The sequence below is a fragment of the Panulirus ornatus genome, chromosome 1 (genome assembly GCF_036320965.1).
Source record: "Panulirus ornatus isolate Po-2019 chromosome 1, ASM3632096v1, whole genome shotgun sequence".
In the NCBI taxonomy this organism is placed as follows: domain Eukaryota; kingdom Metazoa; phylum Arthropoda; class Malacostraca; order Decapoda; family Palinuridae; genus Panulirus; species Panulirus ornatus.
The window spans coordinates 27633244-27661176 of record NC_092224.1 but is presented as its reverse complement, the minus strand read 5'-3'; the positions used below and the strand labels follow the sequence as shown (position 1 = coordinate 27661176).

The following is a 27933-nucleotide window of genomic DNA, read 5'->3' as shown; positions in this document are numbered from 1 at the left end:
TGATAAAATGCATATTTGTGATTGAGCAGTGCTAATCTTTATTCCTAAACTTATGTTGTTAAGCATTCCAAAGCTTTGGGAGAAAGACATGTTCAGGGATACATTTAGAAAAGGTTTTTAAAGCTAAGAAGCTTTCCTGCTATAATCTTAATAAAATACATCATATGCTACAGATATACAGCTATGTCTGCTGTTTACTGAGGATTCATTCATTTCCTTACATCTAGGAAACACTGTAAAGTTATTAACCATTTTTGTGTGGGACAAAGCTTTCATGGGTTTACCTGTTAAATGTGGGACACAACTTTTATCATCTTAAATCTGGCAATCTTAACAGCATCTGTGGTATGGTAACAGTAAGTTGCCATGGGCCATGATACACTTACCCTGGTGAACAAAAACAACCTATAGTAATCTGATAGTCAACACTGATATATTTACCAACACAAACAAAAACAACCTGTAGTAATTTGACACTCAACACTGATACATTTACCTCGATAAACAAAAACAACCTGTAGTAATTTGCCAGTCAACATGAAAATATTTCATGGTTGGTTGCTTACATTTATAGATTTATGACTATCTATCTAACTATCTATATCTCTAATGCCCATTCCATTATGGAACTCCCTCAAGCAGGTGGCCATGGCAAGATTCTCCATAACTGGTGAACTCTAATGTCGCTTCTTACCCTTTAGTGCCTCACCCTTAACAGGCCATTGGCAGAGGGTAAATAGCGCAATGTTTTTGGAGGCTCATAATTAATGTTACTACCAACTACTTCTACTTGAAATGTCTACCTAATGTTCCAACCTACTGCTTCTACCTACTGCTCATGTCTAATGTTCCTACCTAATACGTCTATCTACTGCTCATACTATTTTGCCAAAAGGCACGGCAAGTGCATAACGCTCGCCACAGGAAAATCTAGAGTAATGAAGAATGAGCTGTGTGAGATGAGTGTTGTCAAGTGTTGTGGATGACATGGAGAGACTGTATGTTTGTGGACAGAATGCCAGCAGCCCACGTGTGTGTGAAGCTGAAAGAATACACAGTCCCCTGGGTCAGACGAGTGCAATTTCATAATCAATGAAGTGCTGGCTCACTACACACCCATCATTAACCCTTCCGATACCCAGGCAGGTAGTACCAGTAATGTAACTTCCTGGTTGGTGGCTGCCAACCAACTACTAATTATGACTCAAGACGTCATAACTGTATTAGACCTGTAACAGATGAAAAGGTTGAATATAAATGTTGAAATAGTAACATAACCTAGCTGAGAACACAAAATTGTGATAGCAACCTTGAAACAGTGTGTAGGATACCTCGAGATTTACAGCATAGGCTTCTTCACCAGTCCCATTCACCACCATCTGGGACCAGCCACATGTTGATTTTCATTTGCTTTAGCATTGGTTTGTAGCTGTTTAAGTATACTGTACACATTCGTTTAATCCTGGTTTGTGCACATGTAAAACAGGTCAACATGGACCTTAGACTTTGATAAGGTTTGTTGATCAGTGTGTGGAATGTAAACAACTGTGCAACAATGCCACTACCCCATTGTCACTTGGTCTGGTTTTGTGACTATTCATATAACAAGCAAGTGGCACTATATTTTGTTTTAGTTTGATTATTCTTAATTCTAAGGATGCCAAGGTGCATTTTATGTTCTTGAGAGGTTTTCCTGTCAAAATCTGGATTTTCATTCCTATTTCCTCCAGCTGCACTGGGGAAGGTAGTCGAGATGCTAGATGCCACATGGAATGGGTTAAAAAACAAAAGCTTATATTTTTTGCCATCTATCTAAGGCTTAAGATTAATTTTCTTCAATAAAACATCTGTGAAAAGTTTACAGTACTCTTAATCATGTCCCAGTACTGTGTAAGATCTATGTCACTAGCTTGCTAAGACAAGAAATGCAATTAGTTATTTGAAAAATATGTATAGGAATAAGGACAATGGATTCGTACTCTGGAATTGCCTTCGACCCAAAATATGTATATTCAAAACAGGTAACTGCATTACCATATCTTCAAGGTGGCTCATATCTTCTTGTCAGATGGCATCTAATTCCCTACCAAATAGTGCCATGAGACTTTCAAGATACTAAACTAAACTCTGAACAAGTGTTTACATCTGGTTTGGTTTAGTTCCATGGCAATGAGAATTTTCTACAAGTGGAGTGACTTCTCCACTAGCAACAGAAGGGCCATTTGACGCATTGCCACTCGAATATAGTTCTTGGTTCACTGGCATGGTCTGGGTGACCTGTGAAGACTGATATGGAAAGCTGGCTGCGTAAGGAGGAGGGGAATCTGGGTAATTTTGCCTGGATGTGTACGGTGGAGCAGGAGCATATGGAAAACCTGTAGAATCAGAGGGATTGTATGCTGAATTATAGCCTGAAGTAAAACTTGGATAAGGAGGTGGTGGATCATCTTTTCTTGGTGAAGGGATTGTTACTGTCATTTCTTCACGAGGACGGGTCACTGCAACCACTGTCATCCCAGATGCACAAGCAGCTTCCTCCCGTAGCTAAAAACAAAATCAATTATAAACAACTCCACAAATAAAAAAGTATATGTGAAAACAAATCTGCCAAACTTTAACAGGCTTACAGGAAATTATTTCATCAGTTGCTAATTCCACTGATACTATGAGGAAAAAAGTTTAACATTTAGAAATGCCTATACATAAGGCTTCCCCATCACTTCACATGTTCCCTCTTATTTCTACAATCACCCTCAATCTGCTCCTATCAATATCCACCCTTCTTTGGACAGAAGCATACTAACTTTGTCGGGTGATTTGTTAAAATGTCCCTAAGGAGCTCCAGACTCTCATTGGCTTTCCATAGCTAACCATGAAAAGTTCAAAGCACAGGGTGAGTGGTAAAACAGATGAATATGTTCTTGCCTGGCCATCTTTAATCAGGGCACGTTCTGGCCCATTGTTCTCCACACCAAGCAGAGGCAAATGATATGATAAATAAACAAAAGCACATATACATGAATGCATGTATGTACATTCAAGCACATGCATGTAAATTCTGGAGAGAGAGAGAGAGAGAGAGAGAGAGAGAGAGAGAGAGAGAGAGAGAGAGAGAGAGAGAGAGAGAGAGAGAGAGAGAATAATATGTGGTGAGAAATGATATCACAGTCAACATTGAAAATTCTAAATGACAAAAGTGTAAACAAAAAAAGGGGATGGAGATGAACACACTCTACTAAAAAATATCAATAACATCTTCATTATACCAAAGTTCACCTATGCCTCGCCAGTATGGTCTCATTCAATAACAGCTACAAAAAGAGACCAGATGGAAAGAGAGCAGTAAAGGACATGCAGAATCATTGTGGGCCCATCTTAAACAGCTACCAAGAGACCCTTGTATCGATAAACCTGTTCACCCCCTCCATCCAACACCAGATGCTCACATGACAGTTTGGTAGTAAACTGCTAACACACATCCATTACAGAGACCTTTTCCCCAATGACCCTCCACCAAGGTAAGCCATTTGTCACCAAAATCAACTTGTACCAATCAGAGCTCATACAGACAGAGATAAGAACAGTCCTATACCTACCATTGTGGATGTCATGTGTAATTTATGAACAAGTGCATTGCTAGGCAAGTGAACAGCTCAGTTTTCTGTCAGTTAGGCTCTGTGGTATGTCAAGTACAGTATTACTGTAAGCATTCATCAGTGTTCAAAAGAGTATAATGTATAAACCATGCCTCAACTAAAGGTATATCCCATCCCATACCCTTGGAGCAATTCATTAGGCAGCAAGCTGCTGACAGCAGCTGCCAAGGGTTATATTACCATCCTGACTGGGATGTGTTAAGTGGTGCCCAAAACCATCTTACACTCTTCATGTTAAGACTGCTTGTCTTATTTTCTCTCATCAAAAAACAGGACTACCAGACTAGTCCTGCCATCTTCTTAAAAGCACCATACACCATCTTAAACTTCACTTAATTTTCTTCATGTAAGTTCTCCTGCCATCTCCTGTCAGCACATTCATTTTCAAATATAATCATGATAGAGTCCACAAAACCTATGGCCCCTAGTCCCTTGCATCATGAGGTGCTAAGAATCTCTGGGTTTCTACCTGAATCAACAGCCAATGAGAGGGAAGGCTCAGGCAGTACTATTACCAGCCCCCTCCCACAACCTTACATTCTATCTCTCTTCACTATACCATCATTCATGGTCTCTCTAGCAGCCTCTCTTCCACTGAATACCAAATGTCTAATACCTCTCCTAATATCTTACCTCCTCTCTGAGACCCAATTGTCAATGTTTACATACCTCTCCTAATATCTTGCCTCCTCTCAGAGACCCACTTCTCTAACAATGTTCTCAACTGCCCTTTATTCAAATCCAACTATAATCTCTACTCACATTTCCCACTCAAAGGTGGTGTCTGTGCTTATCCTAACAACAACACACCAGCTGCATGTCTCGAGGACCATGAGTCCCCAAACTTTGATGTCATATGACTCAAGGTCCATCTCCAAATCTGTCTTCCAACTATAACACTTTTCCTGTTTTTTCTATTGCTCTCCTAATTCTACAAATTTTGCAAGTCAAGATTCTCTACTTAAGGGATTTCAATGTTCACCTCAGGGAAAGGTTGAATTCCTTCAATATAGATGAAGGAATTGAAGCCCTCTTGTTCTCCATTCACAAAAATCTAGTGATTTTCTCCTACCCTCCCATATTCCTGACTGTTATGACCATTCTCCTAATATTTTGTATATGTTTTTCACCTCTAATCCATCCTGCTGAAACTAAACAATCTTGCCCCAAATTTATTCAAATGAAGACACTCTCATAAATGTATCTATTTCAATAGCAACTCCCCCTCCAGTAGCCCATTCTAAGCATAAATATTGGCACCTCAACTAAGCTGACTGGAGTAACATGAAAATTCTTTTCCAACTTTCCTTGGGTAAATTACTCTCTTCAGTGGTGATGCTTATGTCTCTGCCAAATACATATTAAGAGGTTATTGTTGCAAGAATAGGAGCAACCTCTTCTGCTGATCCATGTTTCAACCTTATCTAATCTGAGGCCATTCAGGAGGGATTAGGCTTATCAGGATTGAAAAATCTGTCAGTCAGTCAAATGCATAACAGAGGTTACTGTAGTGGCAATGGCAGCATTTACCCCTCTTCTTTAGACAACCTCTTCTGCTAATCCATGTTACAACCATTCCTGTTCTGAGGGATCATGCTTATCAGTTTTGGATAAACTCTCCTTCCTCTGATTACTCTTCAGCATTTATCACTACCTGTAACCATTGCAAGTAAGTTATCAGAGAGGCAAAGGTTCCTCTATACAAAAAAAGTGCAATAACCTTTTGTCATCAACTGATAGGTTTTTCTGGCCTCTGGCTAAGGGCATCACTAACAACCGTTGTTCTAACTTTCCTTCACTTTTTCATCATAATGGCACTACAGGTGTTTCTCCTATTGACAAAGCAATTCTCTTTGGTTTCCATTTCTCCTCTACCTCCATCTTGGATGACGCTAACATTCCTTTACCCCTAATGCTCCTTTCACTAATCCTAAGCACCTCCCTTAATCTCTTCAAACTATCATAAAAGCACCCTTCCTTAATCTCTTCAAACAATCATAAAAGCACTTCTCTATTTGGACATAGCCAAGGCTTATGGTCCTGATGGCATACATCCCTGTGTACTGAAAGAGTATGCCCCTGAGCATGTACCTGTGCTTACTTGTCTGTTCTGTTTCTGCTCAAAAACCAGACCTTTTCCTTCTTCTTTGAAGCATGCATTGGTAAATCTCATCCCTAAGAAAGATGACCTGCTTTGACATCTACCATAATCTTTGAATCCCTCCTCAACTCTCATTCCCCTGGACAACTTGAATCTCAGTCTTCTCTCTGATCAACAGTATGGTTTCCGTAGGCAAGATCCACTGGTGATATTTTTTCCTATCTTACTAATGACTGGTCATCCACCTTAAAAGAGTTTGGTGAATCCTATGTAGTTGCCCTTGACATATATAAAGCTTTAGAAAGGGGTGGCATTGGAGTCTCATCTCTATGCTCCCCTCTCTTGGCTTCCCTCCCTCACTTTGCTACCTTATATGTAACTTTCTCTCAGGCCAGTCTATCTCCGTGGTTGTTGATGGATCGGCCTCCCCCTTTTTCTCCATCAATAGAGGTGTCCCTCAAGGTTCAGTCCTGTTCCCTACATTCTTTTTCCTTTTTTATCAACAACTTCCTCTCTCCCACAAATACCCAAATGCACTTATACACTGACATCTCATCACTGCATTCATCCTTATCCTTCAATTTTCCTCCTCCTTCTTTCTGGATCTCGCCTTGACACAGCTTACTCAATAAACTCCAACTTGGACAGGATATCTCAGTTATGTGTAATGCATCAAAACCACAGCTCCCCATCCACAACCAAGTCTCACAGACATTTTCCATGATTTACCCCAGACACTTTGCATACCCTGGTTCAGTCCACTGGCAGCACATCAACCCTAGTATACCATACTGTTCCAATTCATTCTACTCCATTCCTTTCAACCTCCTGCATGTTCAGGCTGTGATTGCTCAGAAGCTTTTCATTACATCTTTCCATCTCCAGTTCACTGATATACAGGCATTTTGCCATTCCTCAGGCACTTCACCATAATCCATACATACAATGAAAATCCTAACTTATCAGTCAACAAAAGTCACCTCCTTTCTTAAGAAATCTAACTACAATACCACCAACCCCAGTCACCTTGCTACATTGCATCTTACACGAGGCATTCATCACCACCCTCCACCACTCTCACTTCACATTCCATCCCCAGCCAAACAACCTACATCTGCCACTCTATTATTAACCACATTCACTGGCCTTCAGATACTCACTCCATCGCTACCTATTACCATTAACCTCCTTTGCCCCCTTCACTGGTACTCTCATTTGTTCTCTTGTTTTTTGCACATTATTAATCTCTTTCCAAAACATCTTATCCTTCCTAAAGTTTACTAATACTCACTAATCCCAACTCTCATTTTCCACCATTTTCAACCCCTAAACCTTCCTCATCAAGGACCTTGTGCCACTTTCTCTTATACATTTCCAGATCATTTGCAGGCCTTTCTGTAAGTACCTCCTAAAAGCCTCCCTTTTCTCTTTCACTAGCAACTTTACTTCATCATCCCCCTGCTTAATACCCTTTCTAATGTGCTCACCTCCCATGTTTCACATGCCACATGCATCTCTCGCACATAAAAGCAATGCTTCCCTATATAGCTCCCATTCCTCACCCATTCCCCTAGCTTCCTTTACTCTCTCCTTTTCCCACTCTACACCAGATCTCTCATGATATTTCTTCCAAAAGTCTCTTTCCCATGCTCACTAATTCTCATCACTTTCTTCTCACTGATAATGTTTCCTCTTTTCTGAAAACCTATACAAATCTTACATCCTTACCTCCACAATGTAGTCATCAGACATCACATCAGTTGCCCCTCTCAACATATTCACATCTGAAAGTCTCTCTTTTACATGCCTATTAATTAATATGCAATCCAATAATGCCCACTGACCATCTTTCCTGCCCACATATAAATATGCATACAAGGAAATATCTTTCCTACTCCACATCTATTCATGCATGTCCGTTTAATATACCAGGTATTCTCAAATATCCAAAACACGTACATCCATGCAGTTATATAATGGTATCAATTTTTGCCAAATCCATTAAAACCCTTTTAAACCTATGGCAATGTAATGGTGCAACAGAGTAACAGCATGTCACAAAAGGGAACCATGTCTACACTGCTTCTATTCAACTTTAAGACGATGAGATAAATTCATTAGTTTCACTACAATAATAATAATACCAAATGTTCCTTTTAACACTTAACAAGTTATTGCAACTTACCTGTTGGTAATATGAGTTCACAACAAGAAAGAAGTACATGGTCATGATGATGATGAAGATATTGGTGAAAAAATCATCATAACCTCTCCCCAGACCAAACAGTCCTAAGACGGCAAGTGCAATCTCTGCTAACTGCCACCACAGCCAAGGAACCATTAAATTGGGTTTTCCCTGTAAAATAAAATATTCTGTGAAGAAAATTAAACTTCAGGCCTTAACATGACATATCCATCCATGAGATTCTCATTTTCCAAGTACACATATACATTCCCTATTAATGTTAATTTTTTGAAAAGAAAATTCCTTAGGTTAATCAATTACATTTGTCCTTTGACTAAACCTTAAAAAACAAATTTCAAACTACTGAAGAACTATTCTTCCTCCAGGGAAGTCCAGTGAGCAAGGTAAATGAAAGAGAGCACCCTACACCCTTTGGGATAATAATCCACCAAAATCCTAGTAATACCCTAAAGTGTAGCATTATATGACCCTAAAGGCATGATCAACATGATTAGCATTGTTTTCCCTGCTTATGAACTCCTACATTATGCATCAGAATCAAAATGCTCCCTACAAATGTCTAAAGCTCACTCTCATGAAAACCTTATCTACATATACTGCATGAGGAAAAGAGAGTGAAAAATACAAAATCATTAAAAGCCTGTCTGTAAGAATCTCCAAAGCCCAGTGATGGAAATAGGATTAAAATCAAAAGAACTCCTTTGAAATTAGAATTATGTAAAGCATGGAACTCTGTCAAACTACAGCCCCAACTTTTGCTTAAATGACTTTCTAAAAAGCTTTGTCAAAATATCTGAAAATCACCTTACTTCATCCAAAACTTCACCAAAAATGAAAACTAAAAGCTTCAAAAGGAATGGAGGACGATGGTGCAGGAGATGTAAGTGAGCGTCTTGGATTTTTCTTCTTTTCTTATTTTTTTCCTTTTTTTTTAGGGGGGGGGGGGGATGCAGGCTACTGATTTTGGGAGAGTGAGATATGGAAGAAAGTTTTAACAGTAAATGTGAATAAATGCAATATCTTTTTCTTTTTCTTTCATACTATTTGCCATTTCCCGCATAAGCGAGGTAGCGTTAACAACAGAGGACTGGGCCTTTGAGGGAATATCCAATCCTGGCCCCTTTCTCTGTTCCTTCTTTTGGAAAATTAAAAAAAAATGAGGGGAGGATTTCCAGCCACTCCCCCCCCCCCCCCCAGTCGCCTTCCACGACACGCAGGGAATGCGTGGGAAGTATTCTTTCTCCCCTATCCCAGGAATATGCAATATGCACATCCTCCCCTCTTGTTTTTTTTTAATTTTCCAAAAGAAGGAACAGAGAAGGGGGCCAGTTGAGGATATTCCCTCAGAGGCCCAGTCCTCTGTTCTTAACGCTACCTTGCTAACGCGGGAAATGGCGAACAGTTTGGAAAAAAAAAATATATATATATTTGCGGTTTGCGGCAGGGGTGTGTGATGTCTCCATGGTTGTTTAATTTGTTTATGGATGGGGTTGTTAGGGAGGTAAATGCAAGAGTTTTGGAAAGAGGGGCAAGTATGAAGTCTGTTGGGGATGAGAGGGCTTGGGAAGTGAGTCAGTTGTTGTTCGCTGATGATACAGCGCTGGTGGCTGATTCATGTGAGAAACTGCAGAAGCTGGTGACTGAGTTTGGTAAGGTGTGTGGAAGAAGAAAGTCAAGAGTAAATGTGAATAAGAGCAAGGTTATTAGGTACAGTAGGGTTGAGGGTCAAGTCAATTGGGAGGTGAGTTTGAATGGAGAAAAACTGGAGGAAGTGAAGTGTTTTAGATATCTGGGAGTGGATCTGGCAGCGGATGGAACCATGGAAGCGGAAGTGGATCATAGGGTGGGGGAGGGGGCGAAAATTCTGGGGGCCTTGAAGAATGTGTGGAAGTCGAGAACATTATCTCGGAAAGCAAAAATGGGTATGTTTGAAGGAATAGTGGTTCCAACAATGTTGTATGGTTGTGAGGCGTGGGCTATGGATAGAGTTGTGCGCAGGAGGATGGATGTGCCGGAAATGAGATGTTTGAGGACAATGTGTGGTGTGAGGTGGTTTGATCGAGTGAGTAACGTAAGGGTAAGAGAGATGTGAGGAAATAAAAAGAGCGTGGTTGAGAGAGCAGAAGAGGGTGTTTTGAAGTGGTTTGGGCACATGGAGAGAATGAGTGAGGAAAGATTGACCAAGAGGATATATGTGTCGGAGGTGGAGGGAACGAGGAGAAGAGGGAGACCAAATTGGAGGTGGAAAGATGGAGTGAAAAAGATTTTGTGTGATCGGGGCCTGAACATGCAGGAGGGTGAAAGGAGGGCAAGGAATAGAGTGAATTGGAGCGATGTGGTATACCGGGGTTGACGTGCTGTCAGTGGATTGAATCAAGGCATGTGAAGCGTCTGGGGTAAACCATGGAAAGCTGTGGAGGTATGTATATTTGCGTGTGTGGACGTATGTATATACATGTGTATGGGGGTGGGTTGGGCCATTTCTTTCGTCTGTTTCCTTGCGCTACCTCGCAAACTCGGGAGACAGCGAAAAAAAAAAAATATATATATATATATATATATATATATATATATATATATATATATATATATATATATATATATATATATATTTTTTTTTTTTTTTTTTATACTTTGTCGCTGTCTATATATATATATATATATCCTCTTTGTGTAACCTCTAGCAGGCAGAATCTGGTGACATTTGCAGTGGGCAAATTGTCACAGATACACCTATTTCTGGTGGTGACAATGATGTTTTAAACCTTATCAAGTAAATGTCCCTAAATCCTCATAGGTTCTATCAGTAGGTAAGAAAAAATATCCAGTGTTGGGAGAGTGGTTATGATGTTCAGGAACACAAGTAGGGTGGCAGATAATATCTGTTCCAGATTATTAAGAACTGAACATATTGCTCGCTCCAACTCCTCCCTACCATAATGTGTGGGAAAGAATTTCAACCACTCTTTGAGCAAAGGCTCACATAATTGGTCTTTTGATGTTTGAAGATGTTTATATGATAAAGATGTTAATATGATAAAGAAAAAAACAGCAGTACAGAATTCTTGTTATCTAGTGGTTCAGTATATGGTATTTTCCTTACATAATGTCTATAAAAGTTACAATTAATGATGCTGACACTGAAAATAACACTTCAAAAACTCCATGCAACTCTGGGGAGTAGACACTGTGGAAACAAGGCAGGAAATCTGACTAAGAGACTTTGGTGGCGATCAATTCTGAATTCGTATCATAAAATACTGTGTTTATCAAAATATTGTACAAATTAATATCTTACCATAGTGCAAATACATTATGAAAAAAAATAAGACACCTAAGCAATTCTATCTAGAAACATCTATACTGCATTGTGAATTATGTAAAGTTACTTTCTCTCTGATATGGAATAACAAAAATATGGATAACAAAAATAATCTAGTCAACAAAATGTAAACAGGCAATCCCAAAAACGAAGTTGGTAGGTTAGGTTGAGGGGGTAGTGGCAGGGTATGGGAGATGGGCTTAAGCTTAAGGCCCACTATGAACCCTCACAGATGGAGTCTTTGATGGTTTTTGCTATATAAATCTGCTCCCTTCTTTACTTCCACATTCAGTATCTGCACCATACATTCAGTATTATTATGGATCACTAACAACATAATGGAATAGATATTAGTAAGGGATATGGAAGGATCACCAAAAGAAAAGCTACAACTACATTTAACTTATTACTGTTAAAGGAGTACAAAACTCACAAAAGATAGCAGATCTAAAGGCCACTTCAACAAAATTTTGGGCTGAACTCAAAGAATTCAAATGAGTTCTAAGACTATAACAAACATTACCCTCTTCACACTTCAACTTAAACTTTACCATCCTTCTCCACCATATACAACTGTGCCAACATGTCTGCTTCTACTGGTGAATTCTCATTAGGTTCTACACTGTTTTTATACACTGCATTTACATATCACACATTTATCACTATTTGGCATAATCAATCAGTTGCATTGTGTATAGTGTGCTTCTGATAAAAATAAGTCTGGGGTTGGGTGGGCCAAGATTTAGTAATGTATCTCTATGTCTTGCATGCTACAAAGCATGATGACCTATATCCTATACTTAAATATAACTGTTCTGTATTTCATGTTTTGTTACAATACTTGGATTAATAATTAAATGTTCCTGAACTGAACTGCTTAAGTTGACATTTTTACATGTTTTTGAGAGAAAATTTGATTGAGAAATCTTCCACAGGATTGTAACCCCTTTTATCTCACTGGATCCTTTGGTAAAATAGTTCCACTACATGGTGATTCTGCTATTTTGTGTTTTCCAGCAACATACCTTCAATATAAAGCAGTGATTAGGTGTAGATGAGAAAAATCTTGAGGGAGGATGGCATCAAAATTTGGATATTCAAGGTCCAGGAAGCCTGCAATTGGTGTGTTAATGTTGTGGAAATATGAAAAGAAGTGAAAGTATTAGATATATGTGAGACAATATCAAACATATCCTGTTTTACCTCACTTATCATATCAAAGTACGAAATTTGATTAAAGTATCGCAAAATGGAGGAGTGTTACAAACTGTGGACTCGGGTTTTGGAGAAACATAAGACATCCTTCAACTTCAGGGCATTCTAACTGCAGAAGAGAGATGATGGAGCAGAGGGGGTTTGGCTAGTACAGGGTAGTAGTCCTTGTGTAGCTTAAGGGGAAGTCAGCTGATGTTGCAGAGTGCTTTAACTTGTGGCTGTATGAATTCAAATTCTTGCACTATGTCTACACATGAAGGGAGATAAAAAAAAAAAAATACTTTACTAACTACCAAGATGTAGTGACAGATATAATGCAGAATGGCTTGGTTCTTGTAGTTTCTAGTCTGACTAATCCCACTGCTTTTTCAATATGGGAATATCTGTGAACTAGTTTCAGCCAGGAGGAAAAGTACCAAAATATCACACAGCAAAACAACTGAATGTACTATAGTCCCCAAATCATTCCATTATGACTACCTGCTGGCAATTCTTCAACAATAGGTCCAAACCTTTTGCCTTCTCTCCCTTACGCCTAATTGTGGACTTTTCCACCTCTGACATGAATGCAATAGCATCAGTAACCAGAAGGATTAGAGGCTGGCACCATGATGTTAACATATGGGTGTTTGCAGTGGAGGCAAGAGGGGATCACCACATGTAGATTACCAGCATCACACAGTTACTGTCTTTATTATTCATTCAGGATGTGAATAAATTTAAAATTCTTGAAATCAATTCATAGTGTATATCAAATTTAGTATTCGTAACAAATATGGGTCACTAAATGTGTTACCGAGCTATATTTAAAATTTCTGATTTAGGCTTTGTATCCCACTGGAAAAATTATTGCTACGGCCCATGTGCTAGCAGGGGAAAAACAAAAAAGGGAAAATGCCCTATATGACCCTTTAGCCCTAAATTATAACTTAAGTCCACAACTGTCAAAAGAAATTTTGTACAACCCATGCAATTCACTAAGTCCCTCCTTAACAATGAATGACACCAGGGTCCCATAAGGTGCTGGAAGGTGGTTGACTTAAATCTCCAATACAAACAAGAATTCTGTCAGCTGACCACCATCACCCATGTAGTGTTTCCTCATTTCTCTTTCATCTTTATAATTTGTTTTAATCATCATTTCAGTGCCTTACGGATGTCATAACACTAAGAAGAGCTGCGTGTATGTCATGATTTATAACAATGATGATATACAGTGTTTGTGATAAGTGTTTATGAGCTAGTAATGCATAACTGTTTACCATCCCTTTAAATCCTGTCCTATTTTTTTTTTTCACTTGAAGTTTATGCCATCCTACATACCTCAGACTATACATACTCTATTTTCATTCTTCTTCATTTTCATCCCCGTTTATCATATTGTTTTAAAGATATGTTAATGTTAGATAAGCAAACTATCAGATTTTGCTTTGACAAAAAAAAAGGACCCATCTTTATATTCTACAAGAGAATTCACACTCCGGGAATTCAGCTGGAAATTTATTCCATTTCCATAGGGTTAAGAATTACATCTGTAAAGGAAGAAGTCAGAAAATGAAGATGAGGTGCTGAAGTTGCATATGTAGTTGGAGGGTGTCACATTCTTAGCTTGGCTTTAGTCTGCTGTCAGAAAAATCATCTGTAATACTGAGGAATCAAAATATTCTTAAAATATAATCTAGCTTGTGTTGTTTTACTTTTGATAGTAAAATGAAATTCAGATATCATTTATAAAAGATATAATGTGTGAAATATACAGTACTGCAACGTGACAACTAAGTGTGCATGGGAAAAGATGTAAAGCGTGGAAGGGTGGAGGCAGGCAATTAGATCTGACATGTGAATATGAGAGTTAGGTTGGAGACACAACCATGAGAATCAGCATGGAGACAACTATGACAACAGGAGAGAGAGTATGAATTATAGCCTTAGGGATATTTATCCTACTGTGTACGAATGTTGTAAAGACTGTGAATATTGGAATTTATCAATATGTATGATGCATCTGTAAAGAATGGCTATAACAGAGTCTCTTATCAAAATGAGGAACACTGTTATTAGCAAAAACTATTGGTGATGAGAACAAACACAAATGGAGCTAAAAAGTGGAGGAACAATTCAAGTACAGTATCTGTGCAAAATGGCAGAGGTAATATAATATAACATACTGTACATGGAGACTGAGCCAGCCTGTGTGTGATGTGCATTGCAGTGAAAAGTACCAAATACTGACACAAGTAGAGTCCAGGAATAATGAAGCATATAGCTGTCTTACCATTTTGGCTCCATGGATCATCAAAGCAGTTACAATAATGTTGATGAAGAATACACCTGCGGTCAGGATCATAACAAATCGTACTGAAAGCAAAAGAAAAAAATTATATGTATATATTATATTATATATTACACTTTGTCGCTGTCTCCCGCATTAGCGAGGTAGCGCAAGAAAACAGACGAAAGAATGGCCCAACTCACCCACATAAACATGTATATACATACACATCCACACATGCACATATACATACCTATACATCTCAACGTATACATATATATACACACACAGACATATACATATATACACATGTACATAATTCATAGTTTGCCCTTATTCATTCCCGTTGCCACCCCGCCACACATGAAATAACAACCCCCTCCCCCTGCATGTGCGCGAGGTAGCGCTAGGAAAAGACAACAAAGGCCACATTCGTTCACACTCAGTCTCTAACTCTCATGTATAATGCACCGAAACCACAGCTCCCTTTCCACATCCAGGCCCCACAGAACTTTCTACGGTTTACCCCAGATGCTTCACATGCCCTGGTTCAATTCATTGACAGCACGTCGACCCCGGTATACCACATGGTTCCAATTCACTCTGTTTCTTGCATGCCTTTCAACCTCCTGCATGTTCAGGCTCCAATCACTGACACAACCATAAAGTTCTAGCAATCTCCTATAATTCTGTCTTCATTGCTAATTTGTTGGTGAATATCTCAATTAGATTATGACAAATTACAACTTAATGTTTCTGCATAATCAAACAAAATGTCAATTTTGCCTGAGTTTATCTATTCTTGCAATACCCTAAACCTTTAGAAAAAGCAAAATGTGACACACTCAAAACAATCATAACATAATACTAACCAGCAAGAGCCACATTCCCTCGAGGGCATTTTCTAGAACTAAGAAGGCCCTCCTCTTCATCATCATCACCTTCATCATCATCATAAAACACTGTTTGATTTTGCAGAGAGACATCAACATCAACTATGGTGGACCGGGAAATTACTTTGCCTTCTTGACACCGCCTGAGAAACTGCTCGAAGTCCACCAGCACAAAAATCCATCTAAATAATTCTATCAGGGAACAAAACTGTTGGAAAAAGAAATAATTCTCTTATGAATATAAAATAGTAATGCAGATGCATACAAATCCTTTAATTTCATCTCAAACTAAAACTGCCACTTTAACTTCATCAAACTAACTCTATTTCAGATGAGTCCTTCTAAATCATTTATACTGAAAAAGAAACTGAGAGACATAATATCCTAAAAAGTATCCTTCACCATATCTGAGACAAAATTATTTCTAATGATTCTACTAATGCATATATGGTCTTTCAAACATAAAGTATGCCATAACTGCGATACATCATCTAATCTAATACACATACCAAACCTAGAAATCCCAAGATGATGGTACCCCTTTGCAGAGGAATGCAGCCCATACATGACTGGACTCGCACAGTAGTTGGTAATGCCATTCTGGCACTTCCTTGATCCACTACCACAGTATCTCTGTAAGGAACAAATTATGTATAGTTGAAATATGAAGAATAGGAAAATCAAACGCTAACTCACTAAACAACACAGAAGTACAATGGGTATTAACAAAAAGGATAACCTTAGTTTATTTAAACATAACTTGTTTCATTTGAACAATCTGGACAAAGAAAAAAGGAAATATTTTTTTGACAATATACCATTTCCCTACTACTGGAAGTCCTATGACCAAGTACGTAAGCACTTCACAGGGGGGGGTTTAACCCATTGACTGCACTTTTCTTCTCAAGATCAGATCCCTAAATATTTCATATGGTCTTAAAAAAATGAATGTATTAAAATTTTAAAACACTTTTTTCTCTTTAACACTTTGTCTGTAGTTAGAAACACTGGTGTTGTTAATATTTATCATTTTGCTTTGTCACTGTCTCCCGTGTATGTGAGGTAGTATGCTCAATCATTCCAGGCCCATCCTCAGCTAATCAATGATCCCCAAAGAGATATCAACCCACTGCCTCTTGGCCACAGAAAACTCTTTTTCTAAAGTTCTGGGCATCAAACAAAAAGTGGTCACAGTTGTTTATCACATAAGAGAGGAAATGTGCTTCAAATTTCAAAACCTACATTTCTCTCCTCTGTGGTTTGTCCTATGAACATGAAAGCATTCCCACTTGATGGAGGATGGTTTTAAGAAAAACTTTAGGTATGAGGAATGAACACGAATTAAATATGTATCCTTAGAGGTGAATCAAAAGCCCAACTGTGTAGACCCATTATGGATAAGATATGAAAGTTTCTGATGAAGATGGTAAATAAGTACCAAAAAATTTTTTTGGGAGGAGGGGTTTATCATGAAAGCCAAAGAAAAAGACAGTTACCTCGTATCAAGTAGTATAGTGCAGAGTGCAAGAGAGCCAATAAAAGAAGCTTTTAACCCTCCAGGATGTAGTGGTTAGCGTTCCTGACTGTGATGCATACATGGGTCACCCAAAATCAAACACACAGGTCTGAATCCTGGTTTTGGCTGTTAGCCCACAGACAACCCAGCTGTTCACCCACCCCCTGGGGTTGGTTGATAAAATCGGTACACAGGGAGCTGTGGTTTCTGTGCATTACATATGACATCTCATGTACGGATGTGAGCAGGTATGGCCTTTCTTTATGTTTCCTGGCACTAACTTGCTGATGCAAGGGATGGTGATTTTGTTTTCCAGTGGGGTGGGGTGGGACCAGGAATGTATGAAAGTGAGCAAGTGTGAATATGTACATGTGTATATATATATATATATATATATATATATATATATATATATATATATATATATATATATATATATATATATATACGTAAGTGTGTGCATGTATAAGTATACATATGTGTTATGTCTTTCTCCATATGTTTCCTGGTGCTACCGTGCTAATGCAAGAAATGGTGATCGAGTATAACATCAAATAAATAAGTATGAATATGTGCATGTGTACATATGTATATGTCTGTGTATGTACATGTATGTATATGTGTATATGTTGATATGTATATGTACATGTATGGGCATTTTTTTTTTTTTTATTATTTTGCTTTGTCACTGTCTCCTGCGTTTGCGAGGTAGCGCAAGGAAACAGACGAAAGAAATGGTCCAACCCACACCATACACATGTATATACATACACGTCCACACACACAAATATACATACCTATACATCTCAATGTACACATATATATACACACACAGGCACATACATATATACCCATGCACACAATTCACACTGTCTGCCTTTATTCATTCCCATCGCCACCTCGCCACACATGGAATACCATCCCCCTCCCCCCTCATGTGTGCGAGGTAGCGCTAGGAAAAGACAACAAAGGCCCCATTCGTTCACACTCAGTCTCTAGCTGTCATGCAATAATGCCCGAAACCACAGCTCCCTTTCCACATTCAGGCCCCACACAACTTTCCATGGTTTACCCCAGACGCTTTACATGCCCTGATTCAATCCACTGACAGCACGTTAACCCCGGTATACCACATCGATCCAATTCACTCGATTCCTTGCCCACCTTTCACCCTCCTGCATGTTCAGGCCCCGATCACTCAAAATCTTTTTCACTCCATCTTTCCACCTCCAATTTGGTCTCCCACTTCTCCTCGTTCCCTCCACCTCCGACACATATATCCTCTTGGTCAATCTTTCCTCACTCATTCTCTCCATGTGCCCAAACCATTTCAAAACACCCTCTTCTGCTCTCTGAACCACGCTCTTTTTATTTCCACACATCTCTCTTACCCTTACATTACTTACTCGATCAAACCACACATTGTCCTCAAACATCTCATTTCCAGCACATCCACCCTCCTGCACACAACTCTATCCATAGCCCACACCTCGCAACCATACAACATTGTTGGAACACATGGGCATTTATGTCATGTATATATATGAGTATATGAGGGAATGGGTAGTTCCTCATCTGTTTCCTGGCACTACTTCGCTGATTGTGGGAAATGGCAATTAAGTATAATATAATAAAATATAAATAAATAAATACATATATCTATTTCATATTTATTATACTTAGTCGATGTCTCACTCGTTTGTGAACTAGCACAAGGAAACACACGAAAGAATGGCCCAACCCACCCACATACACACGTATATGCGTATATGTGGCCTTTGTTGTCTTTTCCTAGTGCTACCTTGCGCGCATGCGGGGGGGGGGGGGGGTCATTTCATGTGTGGCAGGGTGGCGACGAGAATGAATAAAGGCAGCAAGTATGAATTATGTACATGTGTATATATGTATATGTCTGTGTATGTATATATATATACATATATATATATATATATATATATATATATATATATATATATATATATATATATATATATGTTGAAATGTATAGGTACGTATATATGTGTGAGTGGATGTGTCTGTATGTACATGTGTATGTGGGTAGGTTGGGCCATTCTTTCATCTGTTTCCTTGCGCTACCTCACTAACACAGGAGACAGCAACAAAATATAATGAATAAAAATATAAATATAAATAATAATAATTTGTTTATGGATGGGGTGGTTAGGGAATGAATGCAAGAGTTTTGGAGAGGGGACAAGTATACAGTCTGTTGTGGATGAGAAGGCTTGGGAAGTGAATCAGTTGTTGTTCGCTGATGATATAGCACTGGTGGCTGATTCGGTTGGGAAACTGCAGAGGTAGGTGACACTTTGGTAGTGTGTGAAAGGAGAAAGTTAAGAGTAAATGTGAATAAGAGCAAGGTTATTAGGTACAGTACGATTGAGGGGCAAGTTAACTGGGGGGTAAGTTTGAATAGAGAAAAACTGGAGGAAGTGAAGTGTTTTAAATATCTGGGAGTGGACTTTGCAGCGGATGGAGCCATGGAAGCAGAAGTGAGTCAGAGGGTGGGGAGGGGGCAGAGGTTCTGGGAGCGATGAAGAATAAGTGGAAGGCGAGAACATTATCTTAGAGCAAAAATAGGTACGTTTAAAAGAATAGTGGCTCCAACAATGTTATATGGTTGCGAGGCATGGGATATAGATAGGGATGTGCGGAGGAGGGTGGATGTGTTGGAAATGAGATGTTTGAGGACAATATGTGCTGTGAGGTGGTCTGATCAAGTAAGTAATGAAAGGGTAAGAGGGATGTGTGGCAATAAAAAGAGTGTGGTTGAGAGAGCAGAAGAGGGTGTTTTGAAATGGTTTGGTCACATGGAAAGAATGTGTGAGGAAAGATTGAAAAAGAGGATATATGTATCAGAGGTTGAGGGAACAAGGAGAAGTGAAAGACCAAACTGGAGGTGGAGGAATGGAGTGAAAAAGATTTTGAGCAATTGGGGCCTGAACATACAGGAGGGTGAAAGGAGTGCAAGGAACAGAGTGAATTGGAACCATGTGGCATACCAGGGTCGACGTGCTGTCAATGGATTGAACCAGGGCATGTGAAGCATCTGGGGTAAATCATGGAAAGTTCTGTGGGGCCTGAATGTGGAAAGGGAGCTGTGGTTTCGGTGCATTATACATGACAGCTAGAGAATGAGTGTGAACGAATGTGGCCTTTGTTGTCTTTTCCTAGCGCTACCTCGCGCACATGCGGGGGGAGGGGGTTGTTATTTCATGTGTGGCAGGGTGGCAATGGGAATGAATAAAGGCAGACAGTATGAATTATGTACATGTGTATATATGTATATGTCTGTGTGTGTATATATATATATATGTTGTGATGTATAGGTATGTATATTTGCGTGTGTGGACATGTATGCATAAACATGTGTATGCGGGTGGGTTGGGCCATTCTTTTGTCTGTTTCCTTGCGCTACCTCGCTAACGCGGGAGACAGCGACAAAGTAAAATAAATAAATAGATAATATATATCGTGTTTCATTTTCCCTGTGGACTCATAAGAATATATATATATATATATATATATATATATATATATATATATATATATATATATATATAAAATATATATATGAGATGGCCTCAGGGTTTCAGTTGTCCAAGCCATCCTACCTAACACAAAAAATAAAGTACTGATACTCCTTACCAAGAATATAGGGAAAAATATTTGATTTGACTGACAAATCAGTCCCAGAGCCTATTATGAGCAGTAACCCATTTGATGTAGATACTACTGTAAAGGTGAACCACATGACAGATAAAAGTGTAGAGAATCAGAATGATAGTAATGTGGTGTAGTAAAATTGTTTATCCAACTTGTGTTGTGACCAGGTCAATGTTAAAGAGAGAAGTTGATTATGATTTAGGTGAATCATTTAATGAAGAGTATGTAACTAGAAATAATACAAAAGAAATTAGAAATGACAAGAGCATGGTGAAATTAAAAATTGATGTATTTCCAGATTTTGTTGTGGACAAGGTAGAGCTGACAAAGTCACAGAAGGGTGATGAGAGCTTGAAAGAAGCTGCTAGACATGGGAGTGAGTGATGTCTCAGTTGGATTTTATGTGCAAAATGGTTTGTTAATGAGAAAAATGGAGGCCCGCTCATGTTCCAGCATCTGATCACTGGGAGGTCAAAAAGAAGATTGTTGTTGTTCCAAAGAATTATAGGGTACATGTAATTGCTCTGTCTCATAGTTTGTTTGTCTGGACATTTGGGAGTTAGGAAGACAAATGATAGAATATTATCTAACAGATTTGAATATCTGATTATTAGGTTTGTTAAATGTAAATTTGGCAATATATGTTTTGGACTTGCTTTGAATGGCTACACTAGGTTGGCCTAGTCTAGGATGGATTACAGAAGCTAGTCTGCATTCCCTCTGCTAAGCTACGCCATGTAACCTTGGCTAAATTAGGCTAGGTTATGTTGATTTTATCAATCTATTTGATTACACTTAATCTTAAATTTGCTTTGATTTGTCTCTCTACCCTGTTAGTTTACCAATGTCTTGTTCTTTTTGGTGCAACTGATATCAGACCTCCAACATTTCCCCTTTCAGAGCCCTGCCTAATTTGAGGGTTTATCAAGATAAAGGTGTTCAATAACCTCTCCACAAGACTAACCAAACTATATGCATTGTCTCCAGTCTCCTGTTTACAATTTCATTCACTTTGGATCTGTAATAGCGATGCGGAGCTTATCTTAACAATACACAATAGAATGATAATAAATAATAATAATAATAATAATAATAATAATAATAATGATAATATAATAATGATAATAATGATGTTCATGTGAAAATTATAAATGCTTCATGTCAATTCACATAATCACATTGACCTATCCACTCTCTAAAGGTTATCCGTTCACTCGTTATTGAAGTCAAATGATTTGAAGGAATATTAGGTCAGGTCAGGTTCACTCTACTTGAACGTGTACCATCGCTCACCCCTAAAAAAAAAAGTGTGAAGCGGAAAATAAAATTACCGTTAATTCAGTTAAATGAAATATTACTTCCTTCAGATTAATTTTCTAACTTTACACCAGTGTGACAACATGGATTCTCATTCTTGCAGAATTCCTATAACACAGCCTCTAAACATGAAAACTGGCTATTAAATCCCAAACCGCTTAGTCAAGGAATGCTTGCATAGGCGTCAATAACTTGCGCTGTCGTCCAACAGGGTCACTGCAGTTCTTACACACAAATTGTTGACTAGGTTAATTTAATTCATCCTCAATAAGTAAACATACCTGACAACTTTACTGGAAAATATCGTTTGTGGTGATCCTTAAAAGCAAGCACGAACCTCTTTCTTTTTTTTTTCAAAGTGACACAGGACGAATTGTTAAGTGCTGTTTACATGACGACCACTGGAACACCACTGAGTGTGTGTGTGTGTGTGTGTGCGTGTATGTGTGCACCTCAAAACTCTACGCAACAGTTACATCAGTTATGTGGTTGGGATGTATATCAATATATTATCATATCTACTGTACTGCATAATTCAAAATGAGATATTTTTATATTCCTTTCTCAAATTAGACAGGTTTGGTCACTTATTCTATTGCCACTCAATATCCTAAAAGAGCAGCGAGCATTTTATGTATATATATAAATATATATATATATTTTTTTAAATATTACCGCATCGGCCCACATGAAACTCCTCATTAATAATTTTCGTTTGCCAAAATTATCTCTAAAATGACCTATTTTAGGTTGAGATAAATGTGGGTGAACTTACCATACACTGGAAGAAGGTTCGCGTTCTTCCTGGAAACAAATCCACCTTGCATGACTTCTGGAAGCAACACAGTCCAGCTACTGCGTAGACGCTTGCTTAATTGGACTGTAGACCTATCGACCGCCGGCATACTTATAAGGCAGTCAACGCCAAGTTAAAGTTACGCAAGAGAAAAAAAATCTCCGAAAGTTTAAGATGATTCTAAGACAATGTTCAAATCTCCCGCATGACTGACTTTTAATATGGCGTAGAATGATCCATACTGAATGTTCCAGAGAAGTGTGAGTCATGCCTGGCACGGGATTTTGTCAGCGTCATCACGTTCCCAGGAATTAGGGTATCAGCACGGCACAGGTCGGGTGTAACTATAACTGGCACAGGTCGGATGAGTGGTCCTGGAGAGCCATTATTAGCACAGGTCGAGTACCATTACTAGAACAGGTTGGGTATGTTTTCGAAGTGCAATTACTGAGCCACGGCGGATGTATGTTTTTGCAGTGCTATTATTATGGCACATTGGGTTTATGCTTTATAACCGGTGATTGAGTGCATTAGTTTGTGTGGTCTGCAGTTTTGTTATGTATTTACTCTAGAGAGAGTGTAAGACCAGGCAAGTGAGGCATAAGGTGGATGAATAGTTTGTATGGGATGTTGAGGGATTCTTGTATATCAGCTGATTGTTCTATATCTTCTATCTCATTCTTGTATCTTCCCTGACGATGTGATCATTATACGAAAGTGCACTTGGAAACTTACGTGTTTCATTTTCCTGGGAAACTTAACGTGTTTCATTTTCCTGCAAGTGTCAGATTACACGCACCACTGTGACCTCTTGCTATATATATATATATATATATATATATATATATATATATATATATATATATATATATATATATATTGCCAGACGAAGCAGACTGTGGTTGGTCCGTACTGATTGGTGCTGGACGGCGAGACTCAAGTGAGATGTTGGGATCTAAATAACTTTAAGTACCGGCATCTGATGAGGTGGATTGTCTCCAAGGAACATGTGCCACGTGTACAGAAAAAATTTAAATAGAATTGTATGAAGTACTGAAGTGCGATTTCACCATATCTCATCGATGTATATTTACTGACTTATATTTCTCTCTTGTTCTCCCCCGATGATGTGATTATTACACGAAAGTGCACTTGGGAACTTATCGTGTTTCATTTTCCCCATGGACTCATAGGAATCTATCTATCTATCTATCTATCTATCTATCTATCTATCTATCTATCTATATATATATATATATATATATATATATATATATATATATATATATATATATATATCGACTTTGGGAAATATATATCTCATGATGTCAAGTGTTAGGAAGAGTAGCATATGCAGTGACTCTACTGCCAGTGAGAGGGAGGGACCAGGTGGCACTGTATTGGCCCCTCCCAAATACCCCACCTTAACTCAAGGAATATCCCGTCCCCTGCCCTTGGAGTAGTCCATTAGGTATTAGGCTATTGACAGCAACCCCCTAGGGTAGTACTACCTTCCTGACAGAAGCGTTAGAGTGATGGCTGGAACCATCATACATTCTCCAGGCTAACAATGCTGGTCTTTCTATCCATCAAAAGAGGACTACCGGGCTAGTCTTGCCATCATCGAACAAGCACCGCATACCCACCTCACTTAGTTTTTTTTACATAACGTTCTCTTGCCTTTCCTTGACAGCGTTTTTAATCATAATCCTGACAGAATTCATCAAACCTATGCTCTCTAATCGCCAGCATCATGACGTGCTATGAATCTCCGGGTTCCCGCCTGACAACTGCCAGTGAGAGGGAGGGCTCAGACAGTAATAGTCCCGGTCCCTCCAACGACCTTTCCCTCTCTGATAGACATGCCTCTTTCTAATCATTACACCAACATTCATGGTCTCTCTGGTAACCTCACTCTGTTGAAAACAATCCATTTATTACCTCTCCTAATGTCTTACTTTTCTCTAAGTCCCAATTCTTTGATAATGTTTTCACTGGCCCCTTTTTCGTATACAGTCATAATTTCCAGTCACGATTCCAGTTCAGAGGTGATGTCTATGCTTCTTCCAACATCATAGCATCTGTTGCAAATCTCGAAGACCTTGAGTTCCTAATCTTTGATGCTGTCTGGCTCAAGATCTGTCTCCCAAATACCACACTTTTCCTTTGTTTCGCCTACTGCTTTCCTAATTTCATCTTTCTTTAACTATCTAAACTCCTGCCATGGGTCTGTGGCAACCTTTCTTCCGCAAGCAGAAATCTGCCTAAGAGATTTCAACGTTCACTTAATTTCACCACTTTGCTCTTACTCATATCGTTTACTGTTTTCTGGAACCCTCAACATAACCTTCGCTTCCACCACGTAATGATCAGGCATCCCGCCTACGGCCCCTCTCAACATAATTCACGTCTAAGTCTGTTTTGCACGTTTATCAATTAGATGCAATTTCCCTACACCTGGAAATAGCGTATCCTTGGGCTTTAGGAGTCTTTGGAAAGAGGTCCTAACACCAGGCCTCTTAATTGGAGGACCTAGGTAATTGGAGTTACATATATGGATCAATAATCGTCTGCATGAGGCTACAGCGTGAATGGAGAATCACCTCAGGCCAGGGAGATGAAAAAATCAGAAAAATAACTAACCAAATATAATAAGAAGAAAGATGAACAGATTATACAGATTATTATTATTTTTTTGCCGTCTTTCTTGTCACTTTCTTTCGCGGCCCTGAGAACGTTTCTCGTACTGGCTACTCGTACGGGAGTTTCTACAGCAATATGTCCGGGATGCAGACCACAATCCACAGGCTATAGCTGACGAACCGTCCCCACTATACAACCAGTTTTATAGGACGACACTGAGGCCATACACGACCGTCTTATGAGATTTACTTAATCTCATTACGTTCACAAGCGGTGTTGCTAGTGTAGCGACCCAGTGGTGCTGCTCTACACTGTAGCCTTGCTGATGGCGTCTCGCTTTGGTGGCAGGTCACGGCGTGTGACCTCACCTGACCTACTAATTCCCAAAGAAACGAGCTTGGTGGCCCAATCTTCAGCTGCACCTGCAGTATCACTACACAACACCCGTAATCAATGTTTGGCGGTGGCAGATCAAAAACTGCCGCTGTAATTATCTTATTGAATTGATGACCTGACCCTTTCCATAACAGCCGCCCTTATGGAACTAACCTCGTTCCAATAGCATGGAGAGAAGTCAGAGTTTGCGACATTTGGCTTCTGCCAGACAGCCTTCGTGGCCTGACCTTCCCGCCTCTTATATACCAGAGGCAACACCACAGGAAAGGGAGTCAGGCAGCTGGTTCACTTTATACAAGTGTACCACTCCGGTGCCCAAGGTCTTGGTCGTGTGATTCCAGCCTCAAGCCTTCTTACGGGCGCATCTTCCAGTAGAAGTCCCAAGCGTGACTCCTGACGTTTCATTTTCCTGGCAGGGTTCATTGTAATTCCTCATCTCCGACGTCCTCGTTCGACAGGATTGGCATGGGACATCGCCTCCGCCCGTCACGAGAAGTAGCTGTGACAACACTAGACCTAAGGACACGCCTGCGGCAATCCTGTAACCCAAGCTCAAACCGGCAGCCGCCACTCACTCCAAGCACCGCGATACGCGCCACACCAACCTCCTTCAGGAGGTCCACATATATTTGGCGGCCATGTTATCTCTCCCATGTGCTGTTGCTTCATCTCATGTATCTTCAACAGTATTGAGGGATTCCTGCCAAGATTTTCTCCAGTCCTGCACCTCCTTTGGCCCATTGTTCCTGGGCTATCTCACCTTATGTACCTTAGTCAGTAAAGCACTGTTGTCATTAGCAATCGAGTTTTTGTGTCCTCCTCAGTTACACCAATTTAACAACAAGTACACCTGCTGAACTGTGTTCCCTGAAGTTGACAGAGAGAGACTTTCGCACACACGTGTTTACGGTGCTAATGTTCTACTTTCCTTGACGCCTGCTGTCATAATACTTATCCCACCACCCGCCCCTTGTCAACACCTGTCCATCTTCTCATTTTCTTTGTCAGGTCCAGCTTATCCCTACAGTAACCCCCAGATGATTCTACGTCTGTCTTAGTGATCATCTGACCTTACCCCTAGGCAATAAAGTACTATTGTTGCTGTTAAACGTGTTTGTGTGTTCCTCTGTTACACCATTCCAGCAACCATTACGTAAACATGCTAAGCCAGGTTAACCTTTCAATATTTACGATACTTTGACCAGAGAGATTTACAGACACCAATTGAAACTAACTTCAGTAATTGCCACCCAAACCCCAGAACAGTGGAGACAGTTTAAGCAGCGAGTCAAAGCAATTGAACGCTGTCCAAAGAGAGGTATTTTTGCAGTTTACGCCCTACGGAAGTTATGAAATATATGCAATTGATAGATTTTTCTGTGGACAATTTTCTTTTTTACATTAGAGGCTTCAGTCAAGGACAAAAGTCCACGTCCGGGCCGGACCTTAATTGAAATACAAAGAAGTTAATGAAAGAAAAAAAAGATAAGGTAAAATATTTACGAATTCTGGAGGAAACGAAACACTTGTCCTTTAAAAGTTATCAAGTCAGTTACTGGGAAAGACATGAGATGGGAGAGAGCTCCAAAGCTTCGTGGTGTAGGGAAAGAAAGTTATCAAAACGGCCCACCCTGAGTTGCTAACAGCCTCACAGTAATCATGTGATGCAGCAGCTTGCCAAGTACTGCATGGTCTAGCTAGAGGTAGGGATCAGATTGGATTAGAGAATTTAGGCTTATAATCCAAGCACTGGAGCATCTAAGGATATTCAACGCTCTGCTAGAGGTATGGGCATACAAGCAGCTAGCTTTTGAGAGCAAAAACCAAATCAATACTGATAGAACTGAATGGGAAAAGTGAACCAGCATTGAGCCATAGGGCAAGCAGGTAAAATTTTGAAGTTAGCCTGGGAA

At 39.4% G+C, this 27933-nt stretch overlaps 1 protein-coding gene across 2 annotated transcripts; it reads right to left on the bottom strand.

Moving 5' to 3' along the window:
• Positions 1 to 14: 14 nt before the first annotated feature.
• LOC139766252 (uncharacterized) lies at positions 15 to 23079 on the bottom strand. Of its 2 annotated transcripts, none has more exons than XM_071694774.1 (6): positions 22961 to 23079; positions 16175 to 16298; positions 15645 to 15873; positions 14776 to 14858; positions 7943 to 8113; positions 15 to 2544 (listed from the first exon to the last, which is right to left on the bottom strand). In XM_071694774.1, the coding sequence occupies exons 2-6, from the start codon at positions 16262 to 16264 to the stop codon at positions 2140 to 2142; spliced, it is 978 nt and encodes a 325-aa protein (XP_071550875.1). In that variant the 5' UTR covers positions 16265 to 16298; positions 22961 to 23079; the 3' UTR covers positions 15 to 2139. The 2 variants fall into 2 exon arrangements, with proteins under 2 accessions (XP_071550875.1, XP_071550787.1); XM_071694686.1 differs by lacking the exon at positions 22961 to 23079 and adding an exon at positions 22467 to 22622.
• Between the last annotated feature and the right edge of the window lie 4854 nt (positions 23080 to 27933).